Source organism: Thermobia domestica, chromosome 2, assembly GCF_964235325.1.
Source record: "Thermobia domestica chromosome 2, izTheDome1.hap1.1, whole genome shotgun sequence".
Taxonomy (NCBI): domain Eukaryota; kingdom Metazoa; phylum Arthropoda; class Insecta; order Zygentoma; family Lepismatidae; genus Thermobia; species Thermobia domestica.
In genome coordinates this window covers 150,680,029-150,702,012 of record NC_137455.1, presented here as the reverse complement: position 1 = coordinate 150,702,012, position 21,984 = coordinate 150,680,029, and the positions used below count along the sequence as shown (strand labels likewise).

General features: G+C 35.1%; 1 protein-coding gene across 4 annotated transcripts in view; it reads right to left on the bottom strand.

Moving 5' to 3' along the window:
• LOC145676293 (regulator of G-protein signaling 9-binding protein-like) overlaps window positions 1-21,984 on the bottom strand; it is a 320,813-nt gene that overhangs the window by 41,958 nt on the left and 256,871 nt on the right. For all 4 annotated transcript variants that reach the window (XM_081747166.1, XM_081747167.1, XM_081747165.1 and 1 more), the window contains one exon: window positions 6,087-6,253. In XM_081747166.1, the coding sequence (XP_081603292.1) occupies window positions 6,087-6,253 (167 nt within the window). The remainder of the gene's footprint in view (window positions 1-6,086; window positions 6,254-21,984) is intronic.

Below are 21,984 nucleotides of genomic sequence, written 5' to 3'. Positions count from 1 at the left end.
TTTGTTATTCGTGAGACTCTAGGTCACAATGTTGAAAATTCCGAGATTTAAAATTTTAACATCCACTTTACAAGTTATTTCACGCTATCTTCCGGTTTGTATTCAACAGGACTTGAAGAATGCATTTTGTAAAGCAATAACTACAAAGTAGGGTTTTGAAGTTCAAAGGTTTTACCCTTGAAGTTGAAGAAAATAAAAGTAAATCAATCTAAAGAAAAAATAGTAAAATGATAGAATAGGACAACACATGATCAAGAGCAAGGTATGTCCACTTTGGCTAATGAAGATAAACGTAAATCAGCTATAAAGAAGTGATTGGTGAAATATTACATTGGAAGTGAAAATTAATGCTTTGAAAATTCATGAGCAGGTTTTGTTCTCTTGGCTGAAGGTATATATAGTAAATAGAAACAAATTATCAATAAATAACTCATGGATTAATATAATGGAAGAATATGATTATCAAAATCTACAAATACGAGATTTACTGCAAGAAATTTCATTTTGTGCCACTAGAAATCAAGCTTGTGCCCTGAGTAGAAATTTTAGCCATTCGTATATTAGTGAGCAAAAACTATTCATTTGCATTTCTTTCGTAACCGTGTTACTTTTACGTGCTTGTTTTCCCTTTTCTTCGCTCAAGAACCTAAATTCAACACATTTTTAAAATTGTTGTGGATTATGATCATATTTAGAAAAGTTTCTGTTCTACCCTTTCTTTCTTTGTTTCTTGAAAAATAACAGCACCAGAATAATTGCAAAGTAAAACGAAAATAAGAAATTAGCTCCCTTAAAGTTAAAATTAAATTTCGTTTCATTATTTTTTCTTATGAGTGTGTGTGTGTGTGTGTGTGTTTGTGTGTGTGTATTTTATGCAGTAGAGCAAAAACGTAATTTGGAAATCCTTGTACTTCCAAGTGGCTGCTACGATCGTTTTCTCTAATTGCAGATTTAAGGTAAGTGCATTGTACAATCTTGCGATTAATTTAGAGGAGAAAAAGGCAAAGAGGGAAACAGAAACAAAGGAAATATAAATAGGAAGAAAATAAAAGAAAGTGAAGAAACTGGGAGCGAATTTTCCGCCTTATTACTTCAATCATGCTTTAAAAAGAAAAGAAAGAAGAGAGGGATTTGTGACGTTTAATTAAATTTGAGAAATTCGTAGAGATGGCACTATTACGTTGCTTCTACATTTGTGTGTTCTTTCTCATTCTTAGTCGAAGTTAAAATCGTTGGTATGAAATAGTAATTTTTTTCACAAACTACTTTCAATATGCAATTGAATCGATGAGTTCGAAAACCAGTCATCGCCACGTCTTTACCAAATTCAGATTATTGTGCTTTCCAATTCAACTGATGTGGACACACATTTAGACTGAAAACAAGGCATCTCCCCCTTCACTGGTTATAGAAAATATTGTACATAGAAATCTCCATTTAGTTTGAAAACATGCAATATCCTGGAGATGACTTGTTCTCGAACTATACTTGGAAATATGCCAGCAGATGGCGCCACATTCGACAGAATCGAAATCACACAGTCGTGATATTTTTAATGTCTCGTGCACGTTTTGATTCCATTCACCATTTTCTCCCACTGCGTGGGCATTCATTCAACCCTTTGTGGCCGTGATTTTGGGATCGTGAACAAAAAAATCCAAAGGGAAGACCGTATATACATTCCTTAACAATATGCCACACTGATAGAATCGTCAACCACATCAAAGAAGTTCACTGTAAAGGAAGTGAGAACATATATGAAACTTGGTTTCAAAACTTAAGGTAGGAATTAGGTCCAATAGGACACAGAGGTCTGAAGGTATAATAATTCAAAATGAAATAATGACGCTCCCTCCCAAGACAACAAAAATATGTATATATACAAAACTTTGTTATGTGTTGTTAGTATATGTCATTACCCAAATTTACCCCCAACAACGATCTGAAGGGTAGGCCTATAAGGACACAGTTGCAAGTGACCACTATAGGCACAATAAAACAGTTAAGCTGTGCGGCGGGGAAAATAGCTTTAAAAAGGTGTATATTGTGGAGTAGCTATGAGTATAAAATTAGAATAAACCAACCAAGACTGAATTGAATTTGAATCTATTGAATAACTTACATATTTCATTTCGCAATACAGCTAACGGGCTAAAATTACATTAAAGAATAAGAGGATTTTGGTAAACTTTTTTTCTATCAGTAAACATGTTTTTTTTTTTTTTTTTTTTTAGGGGGGACAAGCATCTCCGGATTGGATGATTCAATTAGTTTCTTTGGGGAAAGATCAGAATGTGATTGAGGAGGGAAAATATCCTCACTCTCCTTTGTTATTCGCATCATGTAAAAAGGGTTTCGATATAATTAGATGTAGTGACGATTCTCTTTGAGGGTTGTATAGTAGAAGCAGTCCTGGGAAGAAAATTTTGTAATTTGGAGAGAAGTATGTATAAAGTTATTATTTCAGTGGGTGGCCTGGGGAAGAAATTTCCACTGGGGTGTATCTCTGATCATACTCACGTAGTTTACCAATATTTTTGCAGTACTACTACCATCTCACGTGTATTGAAAGTCCTCCCCCGGAGGAAATCTCCTGAAACCATTACTGTGTATAGCTACACTATGAACAGTGTGTTGGTGTTTGTCATAATGGAATGCTTTGAAAGTGAGCTTACCTGTGTACAGTAGTTAATTAATGCTTTATTTCTATTATTGCAAGATATTTATACTATATTTGAAAACTTGAAGACAAAGATGCATAAAAGTAATTTATCTACTTTTCAAACAAACGAGGTTTTATTTCATTTCAATCTATTACAACGCATAAATCTTACATTCTGCTATTTATGAAAACGTGTATATTGAAAATGGCCCACTTTTCTCTTCATATCTGGCGAGGCATATAGGTTGTTTTCCCTTGAAATTGCAACTTTTATAAAATAGACTATTTACACCTGAAAATAGGTTTTCAGAATTCACAGTGTATTTAGGATATAGCAGTAGTAAAATCTGTTAATTTAATGTTATTATAGAGTATCCACTTCTCCTTATAGATCTATAATTTGCACATTTTCTTTAAATCATGCATTACATGTTAATCCTTGCATATATTGCCTATATGTTTGCACTATTTTAAGCATGATAAGTCCTCCCGCTGCGTGTGAAGTGTGGGTAGTAATAAATGTTTTGAATGCACAGGGCATAGCGCCGATTAAAATCCATCGTCAACTGTATCGTTGCAAAAATGTCAATGCTGACCTCATGCCCTTGCTTTGTGTTCTGGAGTTAGTTGCTGCGGCAATCACCTGGCACTCAACTTCTTTGAGCAACAGGCGCTACGTCACAATAGTGTGCAATAAAGAGCGGGAAATTTGCTGGAACTGACCGCGATTTCCGTTATTGTGAAGCGACGATTCTGGATTATGCATTCCCGAACGAGGTCCACAACGTCGTCTGTGATGACGGTTGGCCTCTCACTGCCTCACTCATCATGCACATTTTTGGCGTTCTGTTGCAAGTTGTCTACACCAGGAACGCACCATCTGCTTGCTCATTACGTTAGGCCCATAGAATTGGCACAGCTGATGATGGATTTCAATCGGCGATATGCCCTGTGCATTCAAAAACTTTATCACTGCTCGAACTTCACACGCGGCCGGAGTGGAATAGGTACGTCCATCTCCCATTTCCACGACGCTACTGAGAACACTAGGGAAGTTCTGCTGGCATGCACCATGTTAGGACCTTACTCTCTCACGTGCATACAGTCACATCGCGCAACATACGGTTTCCTAGTTATGAAACGCATGGGAAAGTTATTTTCTGGATGCGTCTCATAATAACAGAATAGACATAATGCATGTATCATAGAAGTTCCCAGTAGACAGTACTTCCCACGGTAACATAGTTTATAGTTGAAATATACTCACTTCGCCCCCCATTCACTCTATTTAATTTTTCATTCACTTACTTATAAACTCGTATCACTGTATTTGTTTAAGAAATAAAACCTAAGCATTTATTTATTGTCCTCATATCATCCCCTATCAAATTTACTTAATCGGCAAAAGCCAAAACCTGCGGAAATATTCCGTAAAGGTTTGCGTCAATAAAAATCAAATTTTGCGACTGAGTTGGCGATAATCGGAATGGAAGTTATAATGATTTTTTTTTTTTTGCATTTTTTTGTATTGTGTTGCTGAACGCAAAATTTTGCGAAGACTGGTACGGAAGATCCTTCTGGTGAGGGCCATTCAGCTCTAGATCCTGGTTAATATCTTTAATTTTCCGTATTGTGTGTTCCAGAGTAAAATTGAAAACAAGGATTGCAACGCATCTCCTTATTTGAGACCATTCTCAACGCGAAAGCTCGCAAACAGTAGTTTTCTACTCGGATTTAACTTTGGATATAATTTATATATATATGTACGTATAACTAGCTTTTTATGGTGGAGCAAACTGGTAAGAATGTCGTATCCAATTAATGGTACTACCCACCGTAGAAGTGAACAAAGGATTTTAGAACGTGCAAAGTTCTAAATCTAAGTTGAATCATTGTCTTGATGAATTTAAATACCAATGAATAGGGACAAATGGCAAGCTTCGAAGAAAATAGGCACCATACTTCATGAAGTCAGTGGTTTTCTTTTTTCTTTCTTTTTTTAACGAAAGTAATTGTGGAACTGACAGATATAGAAATGCCGAATGTCGTCAGATACATAAATGCCGATATTTTAAATAGCAAATCATTTAACTTATTTTTACTCGTTTAAGTACTAACCATAGAAGGAGTTAATAAAATGATAAATATGGTAAGATGAGTAGCCCTATAAGAAGTATGAGAAGTAAATTTGTTTCCTTAGTATTATGCGAATTAGAAAAAAATAGAACTAAGGAATATGATTATTTTTTATCTTATATATATCAATAACCAACATCTACGTATAATATTCAATATAGGCCTATCGTTTTAAAAGACTAATTTTGATAGCTAGAACTAAGATAGTGCTATCAAATACGTAAAACGTTACTGCAGTGGTTCTCGATGAGCGCTCATGTAGTTCGGATTTCCTGCTAAGTCGTAGACTGATGCCTCTTAAAGCGTAGGCGCTGATTGGAACTTGACACGAAAAGAGAGAGAGAAAGAACTTAAAGCATAAAGAAGAAATCGTCGAAGAACGCCTCGAAGAACCGCTATGTGACATTTTTGTTGAAAATTAGTTATGTCGTGCAAATAAACCTGAAAGATGTCAGGCAATGTTCCTTATATAATGTGATAAGTGAATATTCAATTGTTTCGCCACAGCTATGAAAAACTAATTTGAAATTAAAGGCTTCAAGTTCTCATCACATACGTATTGATCCTCTATGTGATTATAAAGGCGCAAAAGATAAATCGGCATGTGCTACTAAACACTAAGATAGTAATATAATATTGTTGAAGCAAGCTACAACGATGTCCAGTGCTTAATATACGCATAACCAATTTTATTATATTTTCCAAGTGCTTCCTTGTATTTGGCAAAACTTTTAAGAGTTTGGAATGTTTTTTGCGTCTCCTGAAAAGTCGTAGTTTTAACACATAACGGTTCTTCGAGGTGCAGCGACGAAATATCAAATTGTACTTATCACACTTAAACTAAAATAGTTGTTTGTTTAGTTAAATGTTCCGCAACAAAGAGAGACCGATGATGAGATGGATTATAATGATGGAATGACAAAGGGCAGGAAACAAAAAAGAATAATTATAATAATTAATCTTATTTTTCATATTTTAATTGAAGGCTGTCATCTAACATACCCAAAACATTTGAATAATTACCTAAATTACTGAAAACCATAGAAAAATTCCAAAATTTCCCGCTACGTCAGTTCTTGATTTCATCTTGATATTGTATTGTGACTTATCACATTTCTTACTGAAATGTGTCTTTTAATTATTTACGTTTAGGGCTGATCAACTCCACTCGAATGCAAAAATCCGAAACTGTGTTTAGGCGTCATATGTATCTGAATTAACGTAGTAGTGAACTAGAAAAGAGGCTACGAAAAGAAAGGTTGGTGCTAGGTTTTTAAGTGTAACTTACTCTTGAAGGCATGGAATAAGTTTCATCCTCGTCTGCTTAACAATTTCTTGCGCCCGTCTTCGCGCCCTCTTTAGCTCGTCTCTCAGTTGATCACAATCACTACTGCCACCCAGTGCCAAGGCCAAGTTATGGTGGTTGGAAATTTCCCGATTCAAATCTTTCAAAAGCTGGAAAGATAACAAAAATATGATTACAGATTCAAATGACACTATGAAAATATTTGATAGAAACATTCCCAAAGGAACATTCATACACCCTGAATATGCATAAATAGTTGAGAGCAAAAGTGGGTCGTCTCTGTTTTTATAGAAACTTACAAACCAATTATTCAAGTTTAAATTATTGAATTATTCTCCAAATATACCATTATATTGAGATATAATATATAGTATATTTAGTACGTAAAATATAGTTGAAAGTGCTACACTCAGACCATCTGACAAGGATGCTGAGCGTTTCTTACTAGCATTACATTTCAGAGGGATATTATATTTCTTAAAATAATCGAGTTAATTTTGTAAAATTGATTATTCTCTCATGTCAGCCAGCTCAGTTTATGCATCTCAACATTTGAGAGATTCCCCCGTATATAGAGACAATCGTGTATTTAGAGATGACCTATTATTTCTCGGACACATTAACTGCTAAATTGTGAGAGCGTACGTGGTCCAATTTTGCTTCTATTCAGTTATCTTAGTGAGAGGGGTAAACCCGTAACCCCAATTGCAAACGTTGTTGGGCAAGGAAGGATAGTTATCGGACGCTTCATTTCTTAAGAACCCCTTTAACATTATCTATTTAGAACTAGCGTAACTTCAATAAGAAGCAGGTAGGCCAATGTTAGGAACTTGTGTTTTTGCCCAACCTTTGGGATCTAGGTAATTTATATGGGATTGTTAGCGTAGGAAAGTTATTTGTTAGCCCAACATAGGATATTTTATTTATACATATTTCTGGATATTACCGGCATCTATAGCCTCAAGACCGTCATGTATGGGGGATGACGTCACTTGAGGAGCACACTACCCAGGTAAGGGGAAAAGATGAAAGAAATAGGGAGAAAGAAAGAGGGAGCAATATCCACTATTTGCCTAGTATAAATTAGAAAAATGGAAAACTAGGGAAAAGCACTCAGGATGGCTGGCCAGATAAAGCTCTTACATCTTTTCGACCGAATGTCCCCACCATGCATTGAACCCGGTCGCTCGCACCAAATGCAAGAGCGTTAGCGACTACGCTGCACGAGGTCAAGGTAGGTATTTCGTCAAGAATCATTTACATCAAGAATTCCTTTTTAAGGGCGGACAGTTACATTTATAACCCTGTTCAATAAACACAGCGATTTGGATAATATTCAGTTATGGGACATAAGAAATTTTGGTGCAATATGTTATAAAAAAACAAATTTATCACCAACAATAACAGTACAACCTGTAGTCCAGGGGCATATGTAATTCCGCGGGATTTGAATTAATAAAATGTACGTGTGATGAGAAAATGTCAGCAATAAAGCATACAATAGTGTACTAGAGGATTTTTTGTTTGGATTTGTGGCATATGGCGTTTATGACGTTATAAATACAAGATAGCCGCCATGAAGGACATTATCTCAGTTTTTCATCTGTAACTTTTTCTGGATAGTTCTATAGACATTATAAGTACTTTTTTTGTTCATAATAAAAAAAGAAGTTGCCTAGGATCTCCTCTTTCTAAGAGCTTGTCCTCTTTTTGAATGACTTCAAAATCCAGAGGTTCTCGATTCAACCCATTTATACATATGTTGGGGTATGTTCACGAATGAGTTTGACATATGTGTGCACAGATTTTGATGAGTTTTTCTTGTTTAAAACAGCACCGTGCTCCATGTAAACTTTAACAAGATCTGATTAGTGTTCGGAGCTAGACCATGTAACCAGAGCCGTAGCTACTGTGGGGAGGGGGCAATGGAGTCGTCGCCCCGGGCGCTGATAGCAAGAAGTTGCCGAACGAGCAAGCTGAAAGAAAAAGTGTTGGAAAAAGGTAAACGACGCTGCGCCCCGTAAAAGTACTGGCGCCTTATTAAATTAATATTGTTGTTCGTTTTTTAAAAAAGAAACACATTTGGTAAAAATTTTCTTGTCACCTCCGCTCGCAACCCAAACATTTCAATAACAGTCACAACAAATTTTTACTTAGTACTTTAAAAAAAATGTTATTATATATCATTAGTTAATGAAGATGTCATATACAATGTGCCGAGTAATGCCTATAGTGTACGGAAACATACAACTTCTGGTTTACCAGGAACAGTACTAAAATACAGATGATCACCATAGTGTTCTGTAAGGTTTTGACATAACCACTTCAAAGACTTCATTTCTTCCTCAGCGTTCGTAGAAGCGTTCGAAGTATTAATGACTCTTAACAGACAATATTGTTAATTTTCACTTTGAGATATTAATCTTAAAAGGTTTTCGCGTTGCCCGTTTCAATAGAATTTTGACTCCTCGTTGCTTCTATTCATTCAAAGAACAATCCCATTTTTGGTTCATTCTATATATGCGCATGGACGCAACTTTAAAAAAATGAAAAAAGCATATATTTGTGTAAAACTGTGTAGTCTTCCACTTCGAAGGGATTAAAGTCGTCATGTGAGTTACATTTTTTATTACATAAAGTTATTCTATACCATATTATTTTATGCTCTTTACATGGTAATTTCAGCAACTTTCGAGCACCCTGTATACATTGTCCCAACTTGGATAGTGATGGGCTTTTAATGTGTCCATCTTGAATGAGTTCTGTATGAAATGAGACTAAGTCAGTTTTATACCAATTACTTCTACCTCGAATGCTAGTACGCCCACGCTATAGCGTAGTTACTGACAAAGGGCGTCGACAAACGAGAAAACGAAGGCCATAGTGAAACTTGAGTTCATCTTGGCATACGAAGGGAACAGAGACTTAGTTGCATATTATTTGCATCCCTTTATGTCAGCCATGTTGCTTGCTGAGAATTGTTTGTGCCAGTAGAACTTGGGGACTCCGCAATGTGAACGCTCTACTAACCCACAAATACTTAATTTTACTTCTTTGACTGCATGGTCCCGGTGATCATTTGTTGTATATTGTTACTTTTGCATAAAAAGAAACATTGTCTGGAAGCAAAATTGTCTGAAAATAAACAAGCACATTAGACGTTATTATTAATAAAATGTTTTTGCAAATATATACTAGTAATATTGGACCATTTTGTATTATGAAAATAATACATTAGGATGTAGATTCGTTCAACAAATTAGTTTGTCAGACAATGCTTCCTTATTACAGAACCTCAAATGTAATAGTAAAGAAATTAAGAGATTGTATACAATTATTTGTCTCATACTTCACGCAAAAAAAAAAAAAAAAAAATGTGCAAAATATTGAATAGAAGATTATAAGTAAGAACAAGAAAGGAAGTTGAGATGAAAGAGATCGAATGAGGAAAAGGAAATGTACCTACAAGGATTGCTTATTAACTTACAAGGAGCAATCAGAGAAAGGTTTATAGAGAAAAGAAAGAAAAGATATGTGTTTATTGATGTAGGGATCTTGTGATATAGAGGTCTTGATGGTTGAAACTGGAATGAAAGAATGAAAGAATGAAACAAGAAAATTTAGGAATGATAAAAAAAATGGGTCAAAAGATTGCAATCTTGGCCAATAATTAGTTTTTGGATCAGAGGCCACAAATTTTTTGAACAACGCCTAAATCGAGTTATTTTACGTAATAAGAACATCATACTGAGTCAAGTGATAATTTTGGTTTGGTTACATTATATGTATCTACAGATATAAGGTCTACAAGAAATATATTGGATCTAGTGGTCCAAAAAAACTATATAATCTTATGAAAAAGACTGAGAATATAAGAAGAAATGACAAAAGAGATATGTAAAAAAAAGTGTTGTACAGGGTGTTGGTTTTCAGCAGCTTTTTAAAGTATGAGTGTATATTTAGAGGAAATAGTAAAGAAGGGTTTGAATAGGAAGGATGGTGTTACGTTATGAGGAACTATGGTTGAAATTATTCGCTTTGCAGATGATACGACTCTGATAGCGGAATCTGATTTGGAAATTTCAGTGATGCTGGAAACCCTGAGAAAAGCATGTGAGGAACATACGACAAAGCTGAAAAGATGAAATTATTGAGAACTACAAGAAAAGAGACATAAACAACTATTAGAATTGAATGGAAGAAAGTAGAACGGGTAAGTACTGGCTTCTAATATTTATGTATTTGTATTAATGAAGGTGTGAAATGTGACCGAGAAATATAAAGTTAGACATAATGAAGAAAAAAACATTGACGAAAAAATTATATTGTATAGGTCGTTTAGTAAATAAATTATAAATAAAATAAAAAATTAAATCGTATTGTGCTATAAGAAGCAGAAACATGGATATTGTTTAAACAATAGAGAAAAATCTGCTGGGTCAAATTGGAAACCTATGAGAGAGTATTAGGAATACAAGGAGGGAAAACAATGATATTGCAGGTTTAAATGAAAGGTACGGGCCACCGCACTAAGCTTTCTCGTTCCAATTTCTTAAACCAAATCATATTGTGCTGCAGCTATTAATGAAACATTTTTTAAAAAATGAAATATTAACAAAACTCTAGTAGGCCGCAGTGGCTCAGTGGTAAAGTGTTCGCCTCTAGTGCAAGGGATTCTTGGTTCGAACCCAGCTCATGCCAAGTGAGCTTTGGGGTGGACAAAAACCGTGTGCGTGGATTTCTTCGAGTCTCTCTCGTTTCCTCCCACTTTCTTCATTCTACTATTTCATTCATTTCTCATCATTACCGTCTCCTTTAGCCTAGCCGGCATAACCGTGGGATGTAAAACATAAAAATTTCATTTCATTTTCATTTTACGAACAACATTCTAAGGCATTTTCAGGAACCTACACAGAAAGAAAACTCATGCCCAAAAGTAAACTATCCTTTTCTAAATTTTTCAATAAGAAATAACACGCCATATATTAGTTTTAAGAACGAAATATTTGTTTATGAAATTTGAACAAAATGGCATTACCCATTATTGAGAAAATCGTCCGAAGGAGACACCCCAAGAATAAACTACCTTCGTACATTTTTTGATGACAAATGAATTATGTCATGTTCTCATTTTATTAATAAAATATTTATGTATGAAGTATGAACAAAATCCCCTAAATCGTTTTTGAGAAAATCATCCGAGAAAAATATCACCCCAAGAATAAATTAGTTCTCGTAGATGTTTTCAGAACAAATTAGTTATGCTATACTAGCAGCGTTCACCCCGCTTCGCTGCGGTCACCCCCGAACGCAATAAACTTTGTTACTTAGATAATTTTTACTTTTTCGCTTTCAAGTGATATGATAAAAACCATTATAACGCCTGTCATTTATGTTAACCCGCCGAGTGACACGGTCATGCGGGTTGCATATACATACGTTTATTTTTATACCTATGATGAACTAACAAAGGAGGACACCTGAATGGTCAATTATCTCAAGACACTGGTAATTGAAAATTAAAGTGATATGATAAAAACCATCTAGGGTCCAAATCCTAATAACCCCCCAAAAATAAAAGAAATTGGTTCAGCCGTATTAGCGTGATGAGCGGACAAAGGATTTGTACGTTCTCTTTTATATATATAGATTGTCAGCCTATTAATTAAATATTTATTTATGAAATATGATCAAAATCGCCTGGGTTATTTTTTTTAAAAAGAAACTTATACCACATGATGAGGTTGTTTTTAGAGATAATCGCAAATTTTTATTTTTACCCTTAAGTACATTACTCTTACTTTTAGAGGTAGGAACAAAAATTAAAAGCAAGAAAAAAATACTTCTGGATTATCACGTAAAAATCTTAAGCTTAAAATCTGGTTGAGATACGTTGAACGGTATGGCCTTTAAGTGAGTGTACATGTGGGCGAATGGACTAACAGACGAATAGACCAACGGAGTAGCGGACGAAGAGATAGACAGACGTTGAAAAATCAGTTTTCGGTATCTATGAGCCTTAAACGTGTAAATTCGTAAAAATCTCAGATTAATTTTTGCACGGTCACCAAACTTCAAAAATAAAAAGGGGGATATAAACTAACTAAAACATTATTTTAGAAAAAAATATATTGTAGGAGATGTAAAAGGAAGACAAAGAGAGAAGGAAAGTACTATATTGGCGGGTGGTATTGAAACGGATGCTTCCTACGTTAAGATCAAATATGATTTTGGACAGTAGTGATTGGAAGCTTCACAATTATCCATTAAGTTGCCATGCCAGAGAAAGCAAAATAATGATTATAATAATCAACCGAAAGGAAAACTACATGGGCCGAGAGACGTCAAACCATGGTTCAAAATAAGAAAAAAAGGGGTGCACTGAAATTGTGTAAACTTTTACTTACTTATCTATTGACACAAAGCCTTAATGAGCAGGCAACAAAATTGGAAATTGGTCAAAAAATGTTGTGCAATGTTACCATCATTACTATAAGCATTTCGACTAATAAAAACAGTCATTAAGATGCAAGTCGTTTTAGGGGGAAGAAATACAAAGTAATGGATGACAATAGCATTTTCAGTTATCGCTATTATGTATGTGCACGGGCGTCGTTAGAGAGGGGGCAGAGGAACATATCCAAATCAATAATTTTCTGTATCATATCTAACTGTAAGTTCGCCTGTAAGAAAATAGTTATTGGAAGCAACTAGATATAATTGTTCTAATGTTTTATATAAATTGTTAATAATTGCGTGCATGAACAAAAATTCTTCTTCTTCTTTTTATTTCTGGTATCCATCTGTCATGTAGGCGTCTATATCATCCGTGCTGCGTTGGACAACAAACGGACCAGAAGCTTTTCATAGATGCTGCAATAGTCAATTTTACTTCCCTTTTCCTGATGTTCATACGATAATTTCTGTTTTGCTAGAAATCCAAAGGGAAATTACCATAAAAATGGCGTCGATAGTGAAAGGAATTTCAAAGGCCCAAAGATCAGTAAAGTCAAAGGGAGCGAGTTCGTCATGAGGAAATACGCTGAGATTAGGAATTCACAAATAAACCATGTAAAGGCACGTATGGCATTTTTAAAAGCTGTAGGATTTAACACTGAAAAGACCTGAGCGGTCATTTTGACCGCTGCGAAGGTTTAGTTTAATTTATCTAGGAAGCGGTAAATTTTTAGTGTCTATAATTTTTTGACTTTTCATGAATACGCCATGTGATGTTTTCTTTAAAATGTTACCTTTGTGTTGGCAATTGTTTTTGAATAAAATGACGTTATACCTAGAAAGACCAGAAGCTGAAAATTTGACCGCTAGTAATATTGGTGTATTTTCCCACTATTGGTTGGTAAGTTCCTTTTTATTATTTCCCGACATTACATTTAGCTGGTATTATTATTATTATTATTATTATTATTATTATTATTATTATTATTATTATTATTATTATTATTTATAGCATACATTTGTATATTTTTCAATGGATTTTGTAATAACTGTTCATAGAATTTAATTTTTTGTTTATAAACCTATATTGTTTCTTCAGAACATAATTTGGGTTTTCTCAAAAGCAGGAGATATTACACTGCATTTCTTGAAATTGTGCAACCATGGTTTAGTGAGTAAACTGTGCCTTTTGTTCGAAGACCGTCAACGTGTCAACATTTGCGTCGTGATCATTGTTGTTTCTCTCCTTTTTTTGGTGTTCCAGCAACTCGTGGTTATTTTTAGTGGCCCGAGTGGACAAAAAGTATTTTCGCACGAACAAATATTTACTATTTGGCGGGACATATCAGAAGAAAACTCCGATAATGATTCGATATCTGATGAAGTTGTCCACGATGAAGACCTTCTACCCCATGAAGGTAGTTCGTTATGCGAAGTTTGTTCTGATGAAGATGATGTGAAAATGGTGTATTTGTGCTCTTCATCTATGAGTAATCCATCTGAAGAAATAAGGCAAGAGAGAGATTATTCGTACGGTCTGTATTCGGTGAAATTGTGCTTGGGAAAGATAAGAAAACTGTCTGGAGTGTCAGTGATCTAGGTGTTAAACAAAGAGGCAGATTCAGACAGCAAAATGTTTTATGTGATTCTCCAGGACCTTCTTCATTCGCCAAACGTAAGTGTGATGGTACGTACTAATGTAAGCACAGCTTGGAGGTTATTTTGTGATGAATCTATGTTATGGAATAACAAGTTGTGTACAGAAACTGAAGCGTGCAACAGAGCAAAATACAATTCTTGGTCTATCTCTCTCCAAGAATTAGATGCTTTAATAAGTTTGCTGTACGCGAGAGCAATTTACAATGCTACCCACCTGGATTTAGATTTGATGTGGCCAGTCACCTGGAGGCCACCTATTTTCAGAAATACGATGGCAAAGAAATAGGTTCGAAGAAATTATGAAATATCTACGTTTCGACCTGCGTTCAACCAGATATAAAAGACTCCAAACAGATAAATTTGCATTGGGATCGATCGGATAATGAGCCTTTGGCAGCGCATGTTGTCATGAAACTCATGGAACCATACGTAAACAAATGACATAATGTGACGACGGACAATTTTTTCACCAGTCTAAATTTAAATGAAAGGCTGAAAGCAAAGAAAATAAGTATTGTTGGTACAGTCAATCGAGTAAGAAGAGAATTTCTGGACACTATCAAAATGTCAAAGATGGATCTTCACAGCATAATTGAACTAAAAACTGCGAGCGACACTACGCTAACTATTTACCAGGGAAAGAAAATAATATTTTAGTTCTTAGTACTCTCCACAGTAGTGCTGAAGTAACTGGAAGGGCTAAGAAGAAACCTGAAACAATCCATTTTTACAATCAGACCAAATGTGGTGTTGCTCAGAAGTATTCAGTTCGAGCAGCGTGTCGTCGTTGATCCATGTACGTCTTTTTCAGTGTCCTCGATCGAGCTGGGATCAATGCTTGCATCATTTTCAAAAAGGTAACAGGGAAAAGTATCTCAAGGCACCAGTTTTTATTGCAGCTGATAGAGGCTCTAAAATCGGACTATGTGAAATTGTAAGTACTAAAGCAAATAGTTACACATATTCCATCAACTTCAGCAATCAATCGTAAGCGAAGTCAGTGTCAAGTACTTTTCAAAGTGCAACCGAAACAAAACTTCGAAAACGTGTAGTGTTTGTAAAAAAAAATCTGTGAGTGGTAAGTGCTCTGCAAAGATAATCAAAACCATCACATGCAATGTGTGCGCTGCATAGGATTAGTAATCAGTGACCGTAAAATCTTTTCGAAATGAATATGTTTACTGCGCGAGCATGTTTTTGTGATTGGTAAGCATATTTTTTTCGAGGTTTACTTGTTATTTTCTTATCTCATTGTCCTCAAAATTTTGATTAAGAGTACACGAAATGTGACATTTACTGAAAACAATATTCTAACCTTTATCCGAAAGCAATGTTGTTTTTTTTTTTTTTTACTTATTTATTTTCATCTTACTCTATGTAAAAATATAGATGTTTCGTTGGCGAAACTAAGTTTGTAGTTACATTTCTTACATTGTCCTCTTTATTCTTCCCACCAAGAACCCAGGACTGACTTTTTTCAATATTTTATGTAGATTTCTTATAAAATTACAATATATTTGATATCAACAGAAATTTAACACGTCTTTTCCCATTATACGACCTCCAAAAGTCATAACGTCAAATTGACCGCTCCTGGTCTTTCCAGGTAGATCAAAAGTTTGTTCTTCCGAGTGTTAAATTCCAAGGATTCAAAGTGTAAACGTGAAATGTTATATAGATATATATTTTGCTTTGTAAACATTAGAATGCGATACAAGTATATCTTACAAAGGAATGGCATTTATACATTTTATTTCAGTGCGAATTTTCACACAACTTCCTGAATCCTGTTGTTGGCAACATCGTGGTGGAAATATGCCCTATTTCAGCATTTTCTGCTCCTCTTTAATAAGTCATAGATTACAGAGATTATCAACAATCTAATCCTTAGAAAAAATTGTGCAATGTCGTTGCACCGGAAAAAGAAAAAACAAATTATAACTGACCTCTGATTTTATATATATATATATATATATATATATATATATATATATATATATATATATGTGTGTGTGTGTGTGTGTATGTGTGTGTATAAATGTCACAATGGGAATATATTCTAAAAATTACTTCCTTTCGCTTTTTGTTGTAATTTTCATTCAAAATGAAAGATTTCACTTAGCTACTATCTTGCAAAATTAGCACTAGCCACTTAACCACTCTGACTATACACGAAACAACCAAAACCGTCATGAAAATCAAAAGTAAGCAACAACATTCTTCACTATTATGTGCTGAATATCTTGTACTAATTTTAGTTATCTTGTTGTAAATTTTAGTTATCTAACTTGATCACATAGTTAGAAAACTATTATCAAATTATCTTCTATTTTTCTAATGTGTCACTTGAGAATAAATGAAGATATCTAAAACTTTTACCATTGTCTAAATTCACAGTACACAAATATTCGATCATAACTTTGTTATTTTTTGCTAGTAGAAATTGTATTTTTGAGAATGTTCACAACTTCAAAGGTTCTACTGAATGCGGTTTTCATATTTACTAAATCGGTTTTACAATTGTGGGGCACTCCCTGTAAGTGGAATCTCATGTCATGCAATGGCGACTCTTGAAGAAAATCACATGTAAAAGGAATAAAAAAATAAACTTGACCGCAACAAGCCAAGAGGGCAAAGCTTAACTGACATACTAATTATGGTATACACTTTTCTGAAGCTGTGTAAACCTTTCTTTACTTAGCTCGTGGGTGTAAAATTTAATTTTTTATTAAATGTAACTTGCTTCAGGAGCCGCTAATGATAGCCTATAACAAAGAGTAAAATAACAATATATCATCATAGTGGCGACATATGCAGTACACTTAGTTTTTTTTCTCTATTTGCTTCTTTCCTTTCTCGTACGAATGAAAAATTTTCCTCCTAAATGCCAGAAGAAGGAAATAACAATAACAAAAGCTGGTACGCTCTAAGATTTTTATTCTGTTTCTTTCAACAAAAGAAGTGTGTTTAGCAATTCAGTAAAATGTACACGTTTCAACAGAAGAGCTGTTTCCCTTGCAGACACAAACATTTCCATTTGTTTGGAAGAGTATTTCTTTTGATCTTCTACTCTAACCCATTTTTACACTTTCTCTCTCTCTCTCTCTCTCACTACACATAAAAGATACTTTATAATTCTGTTAGAACGTTAACTTACACTCTAACAGTAAGAGGAAACTGGAAAATGTAAATGTATAGTTGACTCTCGTTATGAAGAAAGATTCACACACATACACTGAACATTTCTTTTACGTATGTCATGTTAATATACGCACATAGAGTGCATAGATATTCGTATATACATAAACCATTTTAGTCCACTGCTAGACGAATTGTCTCCAGCTTTTCTCGTATTTTCTTTACCAATCTTTTTCACTTAATGACGCTTTGCCGTAAACATTAATAAAAGAGGACTGTTGCTGGTGTTCAACGATTTCCAATAATGTAATAAGTATGGTCATAAATCTACCGTGTCCTGCGAAAACGAACTAAGCGCCACTTTCATACTTTTAAGAACATTACGTATAAAGGTTCATGTCCAACATTAATGTAGCCGTAATCAAAAGTGAAATTGTTTCTTTTTTTGGAAAGGTGTTGGTTTTCCTCTCTTTTCGATTGTGCAAAACGTTTTAATGCGTATCAGGAACCAATCGTCGCATTTACGTGGATTTTCAAAGTTTGGCGCTTAGTTCATTTTTGCATAACACGGTACAAATACGGTTGATAATAGTATAGAAGTTTTGTTAAGTTCTCCTATAAGGTAGCCTATTTGTACTCTATGGATGTCTGGACACTACTGTCTTCCCATTCTCGTATTTTACTTCTAATTTTAACAATTTCATTTTTTTACTTTTTGATGAAGAAAAGAATGTTATTGGATGTTTTAGTGCCAGAAAACGATGAACTCTCAAAGAAAGTTTAAAATCCAACATTATTACCCAATTTATCATGCATACAAATATCATAAGTTTGAAAGCCCTCCTTATTCGTCTTAGTAGCTGCTGACCATAGTCGAGTGGTCTACTTCGTTTGACTGGAGATTACGTGGTGCAATACATCATACGTCTCAACCGAAGTCAAGAGCATCGTCATTTTTAATTGCTCTCGATGTTCCTGTGTTCGTGTCCCTGTCATTTGAATAAGATGTGAAAGTAGAACAAGAGAAATATGAGGAACAGGCCAGTGCATAACACTTTCTCGTTCACCTTCATTAAATTAAATCAAGTTATAAAATGTATTCAAGTCATTACAGAAACATTTATTTATGGAATAGGAACAGAATAACAATAGGTGTTTTCTGAAAACTTAGAATGAAACACACTTCCAAGATTAAACTCTTACTTGTGGATTTTTTTAAAAATTTGAAACGACAGTCATTGGACTGTTAATGAAATATTTGGTACGAAATATGAATAAAATCAACTGAACATTTTCTTTTTTTAGAAAACTATCCGAAAATAACTCACCCCAAGAATAAACTATTCTTTGTGGATAACTGGAGCAGAAACGGCTTACGTCACATTAGAGGGTTCTTAATGAAATATTTATTGATGAAATGTTAATAAAATTACCTGAGAAATTCTTGAGAAAATCATTCAAGAAACATTCATCCCCAAGAACAAAGCACCTCTTTCCACCCCTATTATAGAGTTATTAAGAAAATACTTATTTATAAAATATGAACAAAATCGCCTGAGTCATATTCGAAAAAAAAATCGTCAGGCAAAAGCTCATTCCCAGGAGTAAGCTATCTCTTGTGGATCTTTTAATGAGCAACCACTCACACAACACTGTAGTTTTATATAAAAAAATATAAATATATATTTATGAAATATGAACAAAACCACTTAAGATATTTTTGAAAAAGTCATCCGAAAAGAAGTCATCTCAGAAGTAAAGTACCCATTGTTTGTGTTTTTCAGTGTATGTATAAATAACTGTTGGGATATAGGTGCGGTGATAAGTTTCTGCACATGGCAAAGTGAAAAGATGTTTAAAAGAAGAGAAAAAGAATAGTGTATTATGTGTATTGTTTAAATTCAGATTGTATAGCCTTTGATGAGATGTATTAAGTACGGTATTTGTTTATGGTTCTACATGTTATAAATACAGGGTGTCCGAGAAGTCCTTCCCTGATTACAGAAATTGATAACTCAGGCTAGAAATAAGATAGAAATATGAAACTGGTGTTGAATTGTTTACAAACTATAAAAGTTTTTATCTGTGTTAGGTTTGTTCTGTTTTACCAAGTCTCAGTTTTTTTTAGGTTTGTAGTACGTAAGTAAGAAGCCCAAGAAGCCATGCCAACCAACCAGGAGAAGGCACAGTGTGTCCTGTGGTACCATGAGACACGATCACCAACCATGGTGCAGAGACAGTTCCAGACAACATTTGGGAGGACTCCACCTGACGTCAAGAGCATTAAAGCCTGGATGAGGTCTACCGAACACGTGTACCAGATCTTGAAACCCTGCACCAACGAATAACCACAGTCGTTGCATCGATCCCTCCAGTGATGTTGGCTAATTGTTGGATGGAAATTGAATATCGCCTAGATGTGCTACGTGCTACCAAGGGTGCTCATGTGGAAGTGTACTGATGTGACCAAAACTTTTATAGTTTGTAAACAATTCAACATCAGTTTCATATTTCTATCTTATTTCTAGCCTGAGTTATCAATTTCTGTAATCAGGGAAGGACTTCTCGGACACCCTGTATGTTTTTGTTTATATCTTCTTTTAATTGAAATTATAGATTGTATTAAAATACGCATTCGTATTTACAGTACTTTTTGATAATAACTTCGTATTTACAGTACATTTTGATACTAATTGACTTTGGTAACAGGTTATATATATGGGGAAATTTATGTGTCGTTAGGCCTAAAAATAGTAAACCTAACGTTAATAGTGAACGATACGGCTAAAGTGTATAATGCAGTACCCAACATAGAAAGCTACATAGTTGTAACAGTAACTTAAGTCATATTGTAAGATTAAAAGTGAAATATTTATTTATGAGATGTGATCGGGATCGCTGAGTTGTATTCGAGAAAACCGCCCAAAAAGACATCCCACACGAATGAACTACCTCTTCTGAATTTTTTCTAGAAAGGCGACATATACAGAGGTTGTTTCCGACCTATGGTGACGATTTCAAACTTGCCATACCTTAAGAGAAACCATGTCACTACTATTGAGAGTGCTCTATTAAGTGGCCCTGCCCTGCATCTGGACAATTGCCTGACAGCGAAGTTTCCACTGTAGGAAACTGGCTCGCAGTGTAGTAATATCAATTCGCAACCACTCCTCCTGACAGGCTTTCCATAGCCCTTCAACAATGCGGGGTCTTCTGTGAAACAAGGCTCATTTCAGGAGGCCGAAGGCACAAAAGTCCATAGATGACGCATCAGGGGACTTCACTGAAATGTTTGTGAATGGAATGGCACGAATTCCAGTTTCTTCTGCCATTTGTTGGAGAAAGAGGCGGGTTGAGCGCGATGTGTGACTTGATGTCTTGTCTTGATGCACCCACACATGATTATTATCCCTCCCGTAGAGATGGAGAATGTCATCGCTATAAACTAGTGGTGGGCACAAAAACCGTTTTTTTCGGTTTTAGAAAACTGAAACTGGTTTTTGATTTTTTAAAAAACAGTTCGGTTTTCTCCAAAACCAGTTCGGTTTTTCACCGAGTCCGGTTTCGGTTTTCTTCAAAACCGGTTCCAGTTTTTTTTTTCAAAATTTGTTCTATTTCTGATCAGGATAGTGTTTCGTTTTATTCCGATTCCGTTTCTACAGAAATAGTTTTGTGTTTTCCAAAAGTTTTCACCGAAACCAGTTTCGGTGAAAACCGAATCGGTTTTAAAGAAAACTGAAACCGGTTTCGGTGAAAAACAAAACCGGTTTTGCAGAAAACTGAAACCGATTTCGGTGAAAAACCGAACCGGTTTTAAAGAAAACCGAAATGTCGGTTTTTCGGGTTTCGGTTTATCTAAAAACCGGTTTCCGGTTTTTATAAAAAAAAGTTTTTTTAAACGGGTGTCAGGACGATAGCCTGATAAAAAAAAACCGAATTCACCTTCGTATTTTTGGCTACACGCTGTACGGTCAGCTTGCCCTGATGCGAGCATCCAGTAGCCTGTGCCAAAATTTTCTTTGAATTTAATGAACCATCTTTGAAAGTCCCTCGCACCTGTAGATCGATAAACAATTGCACGTGACTTGTAACAGTCATCCAGATAAACATATGCCTCGTCGAATGTTACAAGAAACTTCCATTTTTCACCGTCCACGTACCGGTTATACAGCTTTCGACAATTGGTGCGACGTTCCTGGACTTGTTTTGGTGAGAGTTTATGAATACGTCTCTCCGTCGCCTTACTAACCTCAAATCGCGGTGAATGATGGTGTGCACTGTCTTCAGTGATTTCTGTAACCGTTTGCGATACTCCTCTGTGTGGGTGGCTTCTCCCTAGTAATCAGAGCCCCGATTTCCCGAATTTTAGTTTGTGTGCGGCTAGTGGCAGACCTGGGGATGGCCTGTTTCTGCCGCACATGAATCATTCCACGCCTCGCCTTACCTGCCTCTTTCAACGGCTGCGATATGCCATTTTTTGGACACCGTGAATCCACGCTCCTTGCACAGTTTGATAATGGCACTATAACTGTAGTTCACGTCGGAAAGGTTAATTATGTAGCCTTCCCAATAAGCACTAATTTTGGACGGCATTTGTCCCAATATGAACTTATCACACCTGTCACGC